General features: G+C 52.3%; 1 protein-coding gene across 2 annotated transcripts; it reads right to left on the bottom strand.

The window, feature by feature from the left end:
- Nucleotides 1-1,448: 1,448 nt before the first annotated feature.
- On the bottom strand, nucleotides 1,449-15,879 carry Peli3 (pellino E3 ubiquitin protein ligase family member 3). 2 transcript variants are annotated; one of them, XM_029472875.2, is made up of 7 exons: nucleotides 15,775-15,879; nucleotides 14,548-14,697; nucleotides 9,894-10,023; nucleotides 7,950-8,051; nucleotides 6,745-6,939; nucleotides 6,244-6,432; nucleotides 1,449-4,707 (listed from the first exon to the last, which is right to left on the bottom strand). In XM_029472875.2, exons 2-7 carry the CDS (start codon nucleotides 14,694-14,696, stop codon nucleotides 4,138-4,140), a joined length of 1,335 nt encoding a protein of 444 aa, XP_029328735.1. In that variant the 5' UTR covers nucleotide 14,697; nucleotides 15,775-15,879; the 3' UTR covers nucleotides 1,449-4,137. The 2 variants fall into 2 exon arrangements, with proteins under 2 accessions (XP_029328735.1, XP_021007659.1); XM_021152000.2 differs by having other exon boundaries at nucleotides 15,724-15,878.
- Nucleotides 15,880-16,798: the final 919 nt, after the last annotated feature.

The following is a 16,798-nucleotide window of genomic DNA, read 5'->3' as shown; positions in this document are numbered from 1 at the left end:
CCCCATTCATTGGGACACAAGCCCCGCCCCTACCGACCCGTAGTCGCCCCAGGGATCAGACGGACAGCAGCTACAGCCAGTAGAAGAACCGAAGATAGTTCCTCCCCTCATCTTCTCCCCGCCCCCAAGCGCTACGGGTGGTGCCTGCTTGCAAGGACCCGGAGGCCTTGGCCTTTTGTCTGCTGGCCCTCACTGCACAGAGACGTGGCGTAGGGCGATGTTTGGTGAAGAAGTTTGAGTTTCTCAGTACCCCGCGTGGCTGCTGCCGGGTACCGACAGAGGGGACTGACAAGGTCCCCAAACATAAGAGTTCCTATACATCGGGAGCCTCCACACATGAAGCTGGAAGCCTGCTCTCTTTGGGGTTTCACCTTCAGTGTCCCTACCCTGGATTTGGCAGTTAGGAACCTCCACTTAGAGAAGACTATAGTAATGTGGACCCCCCCTCCTCCCGGATTTAGGGTTTGGGGATGCTATTTGGAGACTACGAAGCTCTTACAAAGAGTGTAGGCTGTGCTAATAGTAGTCCCATCCACCAGTAGTCCCAGGGGTGCAGAAAAATGCTACAGGTGCTCCACTGGGTCGCCATCGGCCTAGAAGCCATCCTTAAAACATTGGGAACCCCAGTTTCCTCAACGCACTCGAAGTCGAGGCCAGCTAGTAGCTGGCACTTTGTTAGTGTGACCACTTGCTAGCTAGAACAGAAAAGCGGTCTCCAGTGACTCTGACTCGAGGGCAGCCCAGGATGCAGACAAGCGTGTTCTTTACTCTTGGTAGTCAGGGAGGAGTCTTTCTGGGCGACCCATGACTCTTGCAAGTACTTGCTGACCAGACTCGGTAAGCACTGCAAAGAGCTGAGGCCTGACTTAGGCTGTCTCCGGTTCAATCAGATGTCTGTCTCCTAGCAGCTGTGTGACTTTAGAGAGCTCACTTCTCTTACTCTGGAACCCTGTCAGCTTTACTTCAGGACTAAGTCTACTCAAGGGATGGGCAACCATCAAGAGGTAGTGCTGCCCCCTAGAGTTGTGTAGGAGGTAGTGTCTCGGGACTGAAATCCAACACACCTTCCTTACCTTGCCTATTTAGAGGGGCCAGAGCAACCATGTGCTTAAGGCCAGCCTTGTCACCACAGCGCTAGTAGCTCTTGGTTCTGATTGGTGAGTGTCATTATTACGGGGGAATTCTGTAAAAGTGTGTCCTGAGGAAAGTCCTCTTCTTTCCTTTTGCCTGTTCTCATTGTTTCTCGACTAGGTATAAAGTCGTCTGACTGAGATCCAGTTGAAATGTAACTGTAACCAGATAGGAGAAGGAGGGCTATCCATAGCACCAAGGGCAAGTTCAGGCAAGTGAAGGATCCCAGGACCCAAGACCCCCAACCAAGCTGCATGGTGTCATGTTATAACCGCAGTTAACAGGAGTGCATGTTAAATGAAGTCCTTTACCAGCGCTTGCCATATAGAATTTCATTTAATTCTTGCAAAAACCCTGAGATAGCATATCACTGTTGTACCAATTGCACAGGTGAGAGAGGACCTTTGATTTTATAAGACCTTCCACTATTCAGTTTCCACTTCTGCAGCAACACACATTTTCTCTCTCTCCTTCTCTCTCTCTTTCTCTCTCTCTCTCTCTCTCTCTCACACACACACACACACACACATTCTCTCTCCCTCTCTCTCTCCTTCTCTTTCTCCTCTCTCTTTCTCACACACACATTCTCTCTCTCCTTCTCTCTCTCACACATATTCTCTCTTCCCCCCACCTCTCTCTCTCTCTCTCTCTCTCTCTCTCTCTCTCACACACACACACACACACACACACACACACACACACACACACACCCCACATTCTATTTTAATGGGTCATGGCTTTTCTGTATATTTACATCCATCTGGTAATGAAAATACTTTTTGTTTTTGTTTGTTTGAGACAGAGTCTTGCCATGTAGCCCAGGCTAGCATTGAACATAGTCCTCCTTCCTTAAAGCCTACCAAAACACTGGAATTACCAGCACAAGCCACCATGCTTGGTTTTAGAGACTGTCATTCCACTGAACAATCCTGGAATCTGAAGCTCCGAGCTCTGGCTTCTACCACCAGCCTGAGTTCTTTCTAGAGCCAGTCAAGTATGTTTTGTTGGTCCTTTCTCCCAGAGTCTGAGATTCAACACCAGAAATGAGATCGGAATGTGTTCCCATGCCTGGACCCCAACACGATTGTTAGCAAGAACTGGGTAGAGTTCCATTTCCAGTGTTTCGTGGGAGGGTTGAAATGTCCCCAACAGTTCTGCCATGCTTCGCACTGTAGCTATATGACACTTTGACTACCCTTTGGTGGCTCCCTATCAACAGCCCATCTGGTCTTTATGGCCTCAACCAGCAGCTGTGTGGCTTTAGGTGCGCTCCTGTGGAATCTTCGTCTCCCTGAGGCTCTGGCTTCTGTCTTGCTCTAAGGACATTAGTCCTACACTCAGAGCCACTTCCTTTGTTCCCTCTCTATTTTGTCTACCTGATTTCCTGGTTTAGTTCTCCTTGTATGGTCAGGGGAAAACCCCATCTTAGCCCTTGGCTCAAAGGAAGCCCTGACTCACACAGGAGGCCCGGGGAGGGACTCACCACTAACTTGACTCTATAGTCACCAAGGCCCACCAGGTCCCAGCCTAACCCTGGTCCCTTCTCCTTTTTTCTGCTGACCTGCATGTTGGCTGTGAAGCCTTCTCCCTGCTGTCTTATGTTAGTGCCCTCACCCAGGTTGCCCTCCATACTCCATCCTATCTCTACAGTGTCTGCCATTCATTCGCAGAGCAACCCCAGCAGGTACAGATGTGTTAATCCGAGTCTGGCAATAGTCCTCCAGGTCCCTCCTCTGACCGGAAGCCCTTGCTCATCACTGGGGCTCTTATGGCCCTAGGCACTGAGCAAGTGGGTAGCTATCTCTCTGTTCCACAGCTTTCCCAGGAAACAGACCCTAACCTGCCTTGCCTCAGTCTTGCCCAGCCTTAGTATGATCTGAGAGGGGCGGTTGTGGCTTCCAATAACAGCTTCCAGCTAGATTATAATTCTCTAAGAAACCAAGTAGGGCCAATCTCCTTTCCTAGATCACTGGATCTTGGAGAAGCAGAGCCCTGGTACCTGGTGGGTGCAGCTGTGGTTACTGCTAGGCTGGGGTGGGGGGGCACACAGTGAATACTCAGCAGTGGTAGCCCTTGTTTCAGAGACGGTGCTGGGGAGCAATGAGCCCTCCCCCAGCTTTGACTCCTGACTGTCCATAAATGAGGGTCTGAATTCACCATTATGCATAGCCACACCCCGTGCTCCCCTTAATCTGTTTCTCCACCCCTGCTTCTTTACCCTGAACCTATTCCAAGAGGGTACAGACCCCTTACCTTGTGGGCCTGTAAGATTCCAAGCCACCATGGAGGCTGAGCTCCTGTTTTACCCACCTCCATGAAGCCTCTTACTTTCCCAAACCCAGCAAGGGCTGCTCCCAAGCCCTAGAATTCCCTGATCCAAACAAACATGAAGCTGTCCACCCTCCACTAGGTAGAGAGCCTGACTGTCCAAGTGTCCCCCACTTGTCACTATCCTGCCTGTACTGGAAGTCAGCAAATGCTGATCTCAGCCTGCCTGCCTGCCCACTTGTTACTTACTCACTAGGGGCTGGAGGTACTGCATGCATTTGGGACACGTGGATCTTTAAGGGCAGCTGAGCAGCAAGGTTTATAGAGTAACCCACGGCAGCAGCAGCAGGAGGGAGGAATAGCTGTTCCTGCATTGGCAGGTTTTGGGCACAACCAGTCTAAGCTGGAGGTCGGGGGCCATGGCCCCTTCATTCCCCCAGGGGCACAGTGTATGCGGCATGATGTAGGGTACTCCAGGAAGGGCAGAGGCATGGGGTGCCCTCCATCAGCCTGGGGCAGAGCTGGTGCTAAAGTCCCTATCAGTATGACTGGGATCGAGATCTCAGGGACCCTCTGAGAGGCGAGAGCCCGAGGGGAGGGCCACAGCCCAACCAATGCTTCCAACTGCCGTGGCTATTGCCAGCAGGCAGAGTCCCACATGCAGAGCTCCCTCTGAACAGCAGGAGATGGGGGACCTGGGTGGGCAGGCGAGCATGGCAGCAAGGGCCCCGGGAGAGCCTAGTCCAGTGGCCCCTGGAAAATGAGGCGGACACAGCCAAGCTCACCGGTGAGCCAAGCTCCACAGAAGGGGCAGGCAGCGTGGAAAGCATGGGTGCCGTGCGGCAGCGGTGTCTGAGCCCAGTAGCGGGCAGTCTTCTCCGAACAGACGTGACCACAGGGTGCAAAAGCGTGGCTGGGTGGCCCAGGGTCCAAGCAGAGACCGGCCTCCTGGCCGAGCCACAGTGGCACATAGGGTCCCACAAGGCGGCAGAGAGGACACTCTCGCTCCTGGGGGCCTCGCTCCCTCCGGCAGCCCCAGCCGTGATAGCCATGGACATGACCACAACGGACGTAGACCCAGGGTTGCTGTTTGTCGGGTGCTGTGCGGCCACGGGCTGGGCTGGGGAAGGCCAAGGTGCTAAGGCCTACAGGGCACTGGGGCCGTGCTGCGTTGGCCTCCTGTCGCTGGGCCTCCAGTTGTTTCAGTGTGGGTGCCCTCAGCAACCCTGCTGGAGTGCGCCACAACAGTGTGGCCCCACACAGGTCGATGAGCGAACCGTCTTGCAGGACGTTGGATTCGTTTTCCACCTGCCGGAGGCAGCAGAAGGCCTTAGCCCAAGAGCTCTCTGGCCCTGCCAACGGGCAGCCTCACCCCAGAGAAGCCACCTATCTGGCCAGTGGCATTCCCTGAAGAGAAAACCCTAGGCCAGCAGGCCAGCTGAGACAGGAAGACAGATGCCCCCAAATACATACAGCCCCTTACTCTCAGCAGGGCCTGGGCTTTGGTATCTCCACAGATCAAATCAGGAGGTCTGGCCCAAAGCAAGGTTCTTTTCTGAAACGTTTTCCAAAGCTCTCCCAAAATGTCAGAAGTAGGATATGACAAAGAAAACAAATACTTCCCATGGGGACATGAGGACTGAGCCCAAAGCGAGTGAGTGTCCCATGGGGACATGGGTACTGAGCCCAAAGCGAATGAGTGTCCCACGGGCCAAGAATCAAAGCAAGAGCTCTAGAGCCAGAGCGCCCCGATTTGAATCCCGATCTTGCCATTCACTTACTCAGTTACCAAGAAAATAATTTAACTTCTGTATCCTGGTCTCCTGGACCTGAAAGTGGCTTCCATATCTCAAGTGGGCCTTGTGAAGATTAAATAAGCCAACTGAAAAACATGGCCCGATCGATGCCTGGTAGACAGTGGGCACATAACAAGCATATGTCTGTGTTACATTCATGTGCGTGGTTCATTTTGTTTTGTCTTTTTCATTTCTAACTTTATGGGTGTCCTGCCTGCACAATGTCTGTGTGTTACATGCATGCTTGGTGCCCATGGAGGCCAGAAAGGGGTGTTGGATCCCCAAGATCTAGAGTTATGGATGGCTGTAAAGCCACCATGTGGGTGCTGGGAATTAAACCTGGGTCTTCTGAAAGGACAGTCAGTGCTCTTACCACTGAGCCATCTCTCCAGCCTCTGGTTTGATTGTGAGACAGGCTCTTGCTGTGTGTGCAGGCTGGCTGAGAACTCATAATCTTCCCATGTGCTGACACCTGGGGAGAATTCTGTGGCCCAGTCAATGAACAGAGCTAGAAGGCCCTATGTTTTTTCCTAAAACTTACTCCCAGCTCCCACCATTAGTGGTCCGAGTAGCATCAAAGGGACGCTTCCAGACCAGCAGTGTAAGAGTTACTCCCAAGGCCCTTTTACTCCTGCTGGGGGAGAAGAACACCCTCCCCAAATGTGACAGACACACTCGAGCTGCCAACACTCTGGGAAATACACTGCTCATGCACAGGCCAAGGGTCATCCTTGGAAAACGGTGTGATGTTCTAAGCTGCTGGCAGCCTCAGAGCCATTTGGTTCCACACAGTGCATTTGCATGGCTCTGTTACATATCACCTGCTGCATCCCCAGCAGTCTCAAAGCATCCCTAGGGACCTTGCTGTGGTCCTGTCTGTGGAGTAAGTGACAAGTGTGGGGAACGGTCTGAGCCTGGGGCTCACCGAGCAGAGCCTGGTGGAACTCTCTCAGAGAGAAGCGCTGTAGATCATCTCCCAGTGTGAAAAGGCAAGGAACTGATGATGGGGGCCCGGGAAGGGTGGGGAGAAATGGAGGAGGCCACCTACCAGCTTCCCCCGCTGCTGAGCTGATCGGCTATCCCGAAGTGTGTACACATTCCCGCAGACAGAAATCTCCCTCCAGACACCTGGGGCAGAGTCCTCGGAGAAGCCACCTGCTGGGTGCATCACCAGAACCCCGTTGGTTGTCAAGCCATCCATTAGACCATCAGGAGTCCTCCATTTGGCTGCCCGCTCCTAGGACCACATGAAGGATAAGCTCACAACTCCAAGAGTTCCCAGGAGGTTGCATGTTAGAGACGGTGTTACCCCCCCCCCCCGGCTTCGAGGTCTGGGGTTTCCCAGAGAGTATTTCAGGTCCTGGGCACCACTTGACCTCTTTGTTCTTCCCTTTGCTTCTTAAAAAAAAAAAGGCTGCTAAGCCTTATGGGAGAGTAAAGAGGAGGATGGCTATGTACTGGTCCATCACTCCAGGATGCAGCATCTCCCTGCCTCCCTCCCCTCAGCTCTCTCTGTTGAAGGGCTAGCCATACTGGGGGAATCACTCACTCCAAGAAAGATGTTGCTAGAGGCATCAAAGCCAGCAGCGTAGATTCGGGCAGTATAGGGTGGCCGGCGGTCACAGAGAATTCTGCAGGCATAGCGGGAGATGGTACTTTGGGCAGAAGGGCCCTCTGTAGCCCCTCCACCAGGAGATGTGTCTGTTACCACAAAGTCAATCATGTTTTCAGTAGAGCGGCCAATCTATAAGGAAGGAGAGCCAGAACACATGCACAGGCAAATTTCACCGTGCTCTCACCCATTGTCACCCATAGCTACCAAAAAATGCTCGTCCTAAAGAGAGCAGTGCACACTGCAACTCTCTAGAGTCTAGACCCTGTGGGCTTGCATGTGGTATGAACCAACTTCTGCTCTGTGGCCCACAGCTCTGAGAAACACCCTCACTCTACCTCTGCCTCCATGTCCTGGGATTAAAGTTGTGTATACAACTAGCCAGCTCTTGTTGCTGTTGCTTTTACTAAGCAGGGTCTCACTGTGTAGCCTGCACTGGCTATGAATGTGCTATGGATACCAGGTTAGCTTCAAATTCACTTATCTCTACCTCCCAAGTGCTAGTATTAAAGGGGTAAGCTACCACGCTCTGCTTCTTATGTTTGCATATGTATGTGTTTCTGAGTGACCTTATTGCACTACATGTGTGCAAGCACCTATGTAGGCCAGAGGGCATGGGCTCCCTGGGAACTGAGTCACAGGCAGCTATAAGCCAGCAGATGTCGGTGCTGAGAACTGAACCTGAGTCCTTTGCAAGAGCAAGAAGTGCTCTTAACCTCTAACCGAGCTCTCTAGGCCTAAGCTAAGCATTTTAGGTACAAGACCTCAGCCACTCATGGGGGGGACTACTATGGGCCTCATTTTACAGATGAGGAAAACAAGACTCAGAGATGTTAAATGACTCCTGCCCCAAGTCACCCAAAGCTAAGTGCACAGAGCTAGTACCTAACTAGGCATGATGAGGCTTCCCCCTTATACTCTGAACTGCAAAGCCCTAGAGCCTCCTACTCTTTAGAAGTCTTGACTCTGAGGGATGCTGACTTGGTATTGACTGCAAAGTCAGCCACCCAGTCTAAGGCATTCTACTTTCCATCTGAAGGGCAATCCACTACACTGAGTGCTCAGAAACATCTTTCCCAGGCCCTGTGCCTGTGACCTGATCCTGAACACCTGCAGAGCAGAGGTTGAGGGGGTAGACATACCTGGAACATGTCTTTGTCGCTGTCATGTGTGTACTCCACTATGACTGAGTGACTCCGGGACAGTGTGAATGAGATGCTGTGCTGGCCTCGGTTACTCAGGGCCTGGTGGAGAGAAGGCAGTCACTTCTCAGGGTACAGGAGAGGTGTAAACTTCTGATCCAGTGGCCTGCTCTAGGCCAATAGCCACTCCCAGGGAGGGAAGCTCCGGCCTATACAGAGGAGACTTGTATAAAAGGAGCTCTTAGCTGGTTCTCTTGTTTAATCCTTCAGTTACCTCAGAAAAAATGTGCCTACTGTCCCATTTTTACAGTTGGAAGTTACAAGTCAGAAAGGAGAAGTGGAGCTCCGTCACAGGGCTGCAGACAGCCGAGACTTGACTTCTGCACTAGCTCTCTGAAGCCCAAGTTTTCTCTGTGGCACTGTGTGCAGGAGCTGTTCTTGGTCGTCAGTGTCTGCAGTGAACTAAAACCCAATGAATGGCACAGCTGTGAGGGATTTTTGCTTCATTAAATCATTTGAAGTAAGCCGGGCGTGGTGGCGCACACCTTTAATCCCAGTACTCAGGAGGCAGAGGCAGAGGCAGAGGCAGAGGCAGATGGATTTCTGAGTTCCAGGCCAGCCTGGTCTACAGAGTGAGTTCCAGGACAGCCAGGGCTACAGAGAAACCCTGTCTCGAAAAACCAAAAAAAATCATTTGAAGTGGTGAGACCCACTTCTAATCTGGATATTTGAGGTAGGAAGACAAACCTTTAATCAAGATCTTATCAAGGGGGGAAATCCACCTTTAATCTGGGCTACACCTTCTGCTGGCTGCCTATCCACAAAGGACACAGAGGGAGAAGCTCTCTCTCTGCCTGCTTTCCCTCCCACTAGCAGCTCCATTCCTTCACTGGCATTACAGTCCGCTGTTTTGGGATTCAGGTGAAGATCAGCTGAAACATTCATCCTTATACACTGAACATCTGCTGGCTTCTTGGACCTTCCATTGGCAGACAGCCATTGTTGGATTAGCTGGACCACAGCCTGTAAGCTATTCTAATAAATTCCCCCATAGACCAACACAAACAGAGAAAGACATACAAGCAGACAGAGATTCATTCTATATGTTCTATTTCTCTAGAGAACCCTAATACATTGTGTGACATCACATCCCACTCTTGGAGCCTTGGCTACCTCTAGAATAATGCTGATAGGTGCTAGAGAGATGACTCAGTGATTAGGATCACTGGCTGCTCTTGCAGTGGACCCTGGTTTGATTCCTAACACCCATATGGCAGCTTACAAGGGTTTGTATCTCCAGGTCCATACCTTCTTCTGGCCTCCACAGGCACTGCATGCTTACAGTGCATACACATTCATGCAAGCATTCATACATCTACAAACATAAAAATAAAATTTAAAAATGTTAATAAGTAAAACATCTAACCAACAAATGGGGCATGGCAGCCAAGAAGTATTTGAAAGGCTGTTAGGGGTTGGGCACACTGCAGAGGATGTCTATTATCACCATTTTGGGGTGTATCTGTTCTGTGGTACATGTGCATGCGTGTGCATGGGTGTGCCCACAGAGGCCATTGGGTGTCTGCCATTATCCTGATTTATGTCTGTCACTGAACCTGGAGCTTGTGGTTTTGGGTTAGGATGAGAGCCAGCAAGCCCCAGCTACCCTCCTGTCTTCGCCCTCAACAGTCCTGGGGTTATAGCCACACGTGCTTTTAATTGGCAAGTGCTGGGGATCCAGACTCAAATCCTCGTGCTTGCACAGCAAGCCCTCTTACCCTACTGAGCCATCATCTCTCCAGACCCATCAGCACCATTTCCTGAGTGAGTAATGACCAGTGGGCAACCCTGCTCCACAGAGGCCATGGCAGGTAGGAGACTGAAGCCCTAGGTCTGGGCACAAAGGACAGGATGGCGTTCAGTCTACTGGGAGGAGCAGCTTGCCTTGGAGACGAGTGGTGTGGAGATGTGGTGCATGACATCTGGCTTCACTCCGTTGGCATGTGGCCGGCGGCTCAGTGCCAGGCGGCTTCGGCGGCGGCCCTTGTCTCCACTTGCCAGACACCCATTGTAGCTGTGGATGTGGTGGTGAAGAGATGGTGGAAGGAGAGAAAGGAGGAGAGAGTGAGCCCGTAAGAGACCCGAAAGAAACTGCCAACTTGGGGCAGACCCTACCTTGATGAACAAGGGCGAGAACCATCTAAAGCTAGAAAAGCCCTGAATGGCAAATGGCTGAATTGAGGTGGGGGGTCCCTCCTTTAAAGGGCCAAGTGTTCCCTGCATACCTCAGCTGTAACAGCAGGTGCTAGGGTGGCAAAGCTGATGCACCACGGCCATGCTCAGTGGAGGAAAGGACTGAGGGAACCCAGGCACCACCTGCCATGACCCAGGAACAAGTCACACACACACAAGGCCCAGTGGGAGGAGGTGGGAATAATCCCAGAATCAGGATTCTGGGAGAGGAAACGCCTGTGTTGGGCCTTGAAGAACTGTAAAGACTTCATCTGCAGCAAAGGAGCTTTCATCACACGACGTCCGAAAATGACCAAGAAGAAGAAAACACCTTCTAATTCCTCCTCATTATCTCCGCACGTGTCTAATTTCCACCTTTCTTTCCAGCTTTTATTCAGGGGGAATGAGCATGAGAATCAAGGCTGAGGTGAGCCATTGCCTTGCTTGCTGCTGGGGCTGGCTGCCTCTGTTCCTGATCCTTCGTGTTTTTAATTACCTAATGGAATCTGCAGAATGTCCTGCCAGGCAAGTGGCGTTCTTCCTACTTGATAAATTAGACAAGTGAAGGCCCAGGGAGGTAAAATGAGTTGTCTCAAGCTAAGAAGCAAAGACAATAACAGCAGCAGCAACAACAACAATAACAAAACAAAAGGCTGGACTGTGGTCACTGGACTGTAGTCACACTCACCTAGATTTGCCAAAAATTATTGGGTTCTGAGCCAAGGCCCTGAGGACTAAGATTTAGTGACTTGGGTGGTATAGTGATAAGAATAACAAGCTAAGAATGCTTTTCTCTAAGTAGTGGAGAGTCACAGAAAGCTTTGGAGAAGGACATCAGCAGTGGCTGAGCCTAGGGCTGGGGGTGGAGCTCGGTGGGTAGAGTACTTGCCTAGCATGAGCAACACCCTGAGTTCCGATTCCAGCACCACATACTGCAGTCTGCTGGCTCATGCCTGTAATCTCAGCACCACATACTGCAGTCTGCTGGCTCATGCCTGTAATCCCAGCACCGCATACTGCAGTCTGCTGGCTCATGCCTGTAATCCCAGCACCACATACTGCAGTCTGCTGGCTCATGCCTGTAATCCCAGCACCGCATACTGCAGTCTGCTGGCTCATGCCTGTAATCCCAGCACCACTTACTGCAGTCTGATGGCTCATGCCTGTAATCCCAGCACCACTTACTGCAGTCTGCTGGCTCATGCCTGTAATCCCAGCACCACTTACTGCAGTCTGCTGGCTCATGCCTGTAATCCCAGCACCACATACAGCAGTCTGCTGGCTCATGCCTGTAATCCCAGCACCACATACAGCAGTCTGCTGGCTCATGCCTGTAATCCCAGCACCACATACAGCAGTCTGCTGGCTCATGCCTGTAATCCTAGCACCGCATACTGCAGTCTGCTGGCTCATGCCTGTAATCCCAGCACCGCATACTGCAGTCTGCTGGCTCATGCCTGTAATCCCAGCACCACTTACTGCAGTCTGCTGGCTCATGCCTGTAATCCCAGCACCACTTACTGCAGTCTGCTGGCTCATGCCTGTAATCCCAGCACCGCATACTGCAGTCTGCTGGCTCATGCCTGTAATCCCAGCACCGCATACTGCAGTCTGCTGGCTCATGCCTGTAATCCCAGCACCACTTACTGCAGTCTGCTGGCTCATGCCTGTAATCCCAGCACCACATACTGCAGTCTGCTGGCTCATGCCTGTAATCCCAGCACCACTTACTGCAGTCTGCTGGCTCATGCCTGTAATCCCAGCACCGCATACTGCAGTCTGCTGGCTCATGCCTGTAATCCCAGCACCGCATACTGCAGTCTGCTGGCTCATGCCTGTAATCCCAGCACCACTTACTGCAGTCTGCTGGCTCATGCCTGTAATCCCAGCACCGAATACTGCAGTCTGCTGGCTCATGCCTGTAATCCCAGCACCGAATACTGCAGTCTGCTGGCTCATGCCTGTAATCCCAGCACCGCATACTGCAGTCTGCTGGCTCATGCCTGTAATCCCAGCACCGCATACTGCAGTCTGCTGGCTCATGCCTGTAATCCCAGCACCGCATACTGCAGTCTGCTGGCTCATGCCTGTAATCCCAGCACCGCATACTGCAGTCTGCTGGCTCATGCCTGTAATCCCAGCACCGCATACTGCAGTCTGCTGGCTCATGCCTGTAATCCCAGCACCGCATACTGCAGTCTGCTGGCTCATGCCTGTAATCCCAGCACCGCATACTGCAGTCTGCTGGCTCATGCCTGTAATCCCAGCACCGCATACTGCAGTCTGCTGGCTCATGCCTGTAATCCCAGCACCGCATACTGCAGTCTGCTGGCTCATGCCTGTAATCCCAGCACCGCATACTGCAGTCTGCTGGCTCATGCCTGTAACTTGGGAGGAATAAAGATCAGGAGCTCAAGGTTCTCTTCAGCTACACAGGGAGAGTGATGGAAGCCAGCCTGAGCTCTGTGAGACCCTGTCTCAAAGAGGGAGAAAAGAAGATGCCCAATATAGGACCAATTAGAATTTCCTGGTTAGTTTGTTTAAATCCATATTCTCTAGACCCATCATGAGATTCTGCCTCTCGAGGTGTGGGGTTCCTCTCTACATCTCCTTTTTTCTTTTCTCTCATCTCTCTCCTTTATTCCCTCTCTCTTCTTTTTGTTGATTTTGGGGACAAGGTTTCAGGCAACCATGGTTGCTCCCTCGTGAGTGCTGGGATGACAGGTGTGTGCACTACGCCAGACTCTGTGATTTCCATGTGTTCCCTATTAGCACTGTGTACAGTGTGGCTTCCCTCCTCCTCTTATGACAGAGAGCTGCCTTCACCCAGATAGAAATACAGCCCTTCCCTCTGTCAGGACGTGAAGCAGCTGCTTTTCAGATATACGCTCCTCCATGAGGAACATCTCATTTACCCTTGTGAGCACTTCCCACATACCAGCAGCGGCGAGCCTAGAGGAAGACAGGCCAGAATGCGGCTGAGGGCTCACAGGAGCCTGGCACACACCCACTCTTCAACTCATCACACAGCCTCTATGAAATGGGACTCATCTGGCAGAACCTACTCAGGATATTGATTTTGAGAACTAAACAAGATAAAGTGCTTTAAAATGCTTGACAGAGTTTGCTATTCTTATAGCAAGGTCTTGATATGAGTCGGCTATTGTGGGTATTTGAAAAAAGGCAAGGTGGCACATAAAAGTGACCAAGCGACAGCCAAAGTTACATAGTTAATCTTCACCATGATCTGACAGCGGATCAGCAGAGGGAGACACATCTGTGTCTGGGGGAAGGGTTTCATGGAAGATGCAGGTATCCAGGCAGGCAAAGACCAGAGCAAGTCCCGTCGATTTCTCTGTAATAACCTCCACTTTCTCGTCTGTGACATGAGGAGGAGCTGCAGCTTAGTGATAGTGTGCTAGACCTACAATTAAGAAGATCTGGGTTCAAATCCCAACCCTCCCACTTATGAGCTGTGTGCTCTTAGACCAGTCACTTCCCCTCTCTGAGCCTCATTTACCTCACCTCCTTCCTCGCAGCATCTTTGTGAGGATTGAAATGAAGTAATGTCCACCACTTGGTACTACCTGCCTCCCAGATGTCTGGTATGTGCTGAGTGACAGTCTATGTACTTTACAAAAATCTCTTCCACCGTTCTTTCTCTCAGGTAAGCTTTGGGAGGCTAGGATCAACCTTGTCTTCAAAATGAGGACACAAGCCGGTCGTGGTGGTGCATGCCTTTAATCTCAGCACTCGGGAGGCAGAGGCAGGCAGATTTCTGAGTTCGAAGCCAGCCTGGTCTACAAAGTGAGTTCCAGGACAGCCAGGGCTATACAGAGAAACCCTGTCTCGAAAAACCAAAAAAAAAAAAAAAAAAAAGGACACAACAGAGGCACAGGAAAGTTTGACAACTTGCTGAAGTAGAATTGGAACCAAGCAGCTTTGTGCAGAATCAGAATTTTTTATCCCACACTTACACACAGTAGGTGCTTTACAGACTCTTTTTTTTTGCTATTCTTTTTCTTAGCTGATTACAAGCTGTGGTGAGCAGTTTCAAGAATTGCCTCCGGCTGCTGGTTGTGGTGTACACATCTAATCCCAGTACTTGGGAGGCAGAGGCAGGTGGATCTCCGAATTCAAGGCTACCCTGGTCTACTGATCAAGTTCCAGGCCAAGGCTATGTGCATAGAGAAACCCTGTCTACAAAACAAAACAACAGAAATGGGTTTGATCACTTTTGCTCTTCTTCTGGGAAAGTGGCAAGAAGCAGAGAGTCCTGGGGAGAGCGGCCGGTGCACACTGTTATCTTGGCTGACCTGAGGGGACAGTTACCCAAGCCCATCACTCCTGGACTAGGGAGGCTCACCCCAGAACGATGAGTTCACCATACTTGATGGGTTCCTCGCCTGCCAGCGCTTCTTCACCAGGAGAGAGGATGCAAGAGCCCTTGTTCCCCGGGTGCTGGAGGTCTGAGGTTCGGGGGGAGCCCACGTCAGGGGTTCCTTCCAGCACCATTCTGAGCAGAGTGGGAGAAGAGAAAAGAACTTTGCAACTTCCCACCCCAGCTCCTCTCAGGCTCTGGCCTGACGCAAGGCAAGAATGGTCCGTCAACACTTGTTATTATAACTACTTCCTTTCCCTCAAATGGTGAGGTTGCTGGGATACCAAGGAGGGAGACTGGTGAGACAAGACCAAGAAAGAAATGGCAAATCAGAGTCAGAGTGGTTGGTTGGTTAGAGCAATAGACCAACTTTGGATGGAATGTGTTTGGCAGAGGGGCAGCCAGGACTTAAGAGACCGTACCTCTAGACTCAGACTTAATTCCTGGCTTAAGCTCTTAACCCCAAGACCTCAGTTAACCCCTCTGTCAGGTTCTTGGGTGTATGTCTTCATTCTAATCTTATTGCCCTTTTTGCAGCAGGTCTAGGCCTCTGTCAGTCTGTCTGTTCTCAATGACTCTCTGTCCTCCCAGCACGTCCTTTTCTGCCTGTTCTCTCCCCACTCCGCTCCCTACTTCTATCCTTCCTCTATCTGTTTGCCTTTGTCTTACCACCCACCTGACTCAGTCTCCCTATCTTAGCCTGGCAATGCGGGCAGGCCTCCAGATCCCTCCCTCCCTCAGGTGTCTGTCTGCGGTCCTCAGGCCGCTTAGGTCTCTGGAGGCCTGTGGGGGCGGCGCTCCCCAGTCGGGCACCCCTTGCAGCAGAGTCAGTCGCCCGCAGGCTGCCTACTTAACAGCCCCAACGTTGGAAGGTCTGCGCAGAGGCAGGCCTGCACCCCGAGCTCGGGAAGGGCACAATGACAGCATACGCAGATACACACCAGGCGGCCCCTCACAAATACGCGCGCGCACGCTGTCAGTCCCGTGGGCAGTGCCTAGACTGGCACAGCATACCCAAGAACTCCTGCGGCAGAGACGCGCTAACAGCCACAGGCGCCAGCCGTCAGACCCGCTCCCTTAACCCCGCCACCCTAAGATACTCAAACACGCCCCCAACGCACGCCCAACACAGCCCCCCGCCCCCCACCTCGCCAGCCTCACCTGGCGGCGTTCTGGGGCTCTCTGTGCGCTGCTGGCCCCCACCCGCCTCACCTCTACTGCGCCCCAGGACTGCTGCGGCGGGATGGGCCCGGCCCGCGGCTGCTCGGTGCAGCCTCGTCACGGGGACACCCGGGGGCCGGAGGAGGGAGGGATGTGCACACAAACCTCCACGCCCCACCCCTTGCCCCACGCCACGCCCAGGCTCCGCCTCTAGAGGCCCCGCCTTACCCCGAGGCTCCGCCTCCTGCGGCTTAGCCTGGCTGTAGTCTGTAAAGCCAAAGAGGTTTTCGGGAACCGTAGCCCCTTTCTGAGTCCCGCCCCCGGAACCAAAGAAGTTCCGCTCGCGATTCCCACTGAGGGATCCCAATCCTTTTCTGGCTGGTTGAGGGACTCCCCTTGGTCTACAAGACCCCTCTCTTATTCCAGGCTCCGGACACCTCACCCTCATTCTGGGGTCTTCTGGGTTCTCCCCGAGACCGGAGCCTCCTTTCACACAGTAATCTAGAGGCTCCTTTTCCCAGCCTAAGACTGGCGACTGCCCACCTCCTGCTCCAAGACCCCGCCTCCCTTTTGGGGAAACCTCGGAATTACAGAGAAGCCCAGAACAAACAGAGGGAAGGAAACTACTAGAAGAGGCGGAGGAAGGTGCGTCACCCGTAGAGGCTGAGGAAAGCCACTGCGGTTGTCTCGAGTGCAGATCTGTCTTTCAGTTCAGCTCGACCACTTTCTCTCTGAGCAACAATCAGTGAGCTCTGGCCTCCTTGGTGTCCAGAGACACGCATCACTGACCTCCCCTCCCAACAGCATGCTCCTATCCTTTGCAAAGCCTCAAAGGAAAGCCCACTTTGGGGTGCTCGGTCCCTCAGGGCCACAGGCTTTCTTCTGTCAGTACCAGGCTCTCTGGGTTGAATTTGAGCAAATTAAGTCCTGTAATCCTTGGGAGGCGGGTACGATAATTGTGGCCCGTCACCCCTGCCCCCGACGCCACGAAACAGATTTACAGAAATGGCTTGCTAAAAAGGAACCAAGAGAGGATCTGGCCCATGGCTTCATACACCTTGATAAACACTTTACC

This window comes from Mus caroli, unplaced genomic scaffold (assembly GCF_978045245.1).
Source record: "Mus caroli unplaced genomic scaffold, Mus_caroli_1 scaffold_20, whole genome shotgun sequence".
Classification (NCBI taxonomy): domain Eukaryota; kingdom Metazoa; phylum Chordata; class Mammalia; order Rodentia; family Muridae; genus Mus; species Mus caroli.
This window is presented reverse-complemented; position numbering and strand designations above follow the sequence as displayed.

Coding starts and splice junctions, on each gene's coding strand:
- Peli3 (XM_029472875.2), bottom strand. CDS start 14,696: ATGGTGCTGGAAGGAACCCCTGACGTGGGCTCCCCCCGAACCTCAGAC. Junction 10,024..14,547: donor GGTGAACTCATCGTTCTGGG/GTGAGCCTCCCT, acceptor CCACATCCACAG/CTACAATGGGTGTCTGGCAA. Junction 6,433..6,744: donor CTAGCAACATCTTTCTTGGA/GTGAGTGATTCC, acceptor ATGTGGTCCTAG/GAGCGGGCAGCCAAATGGAG.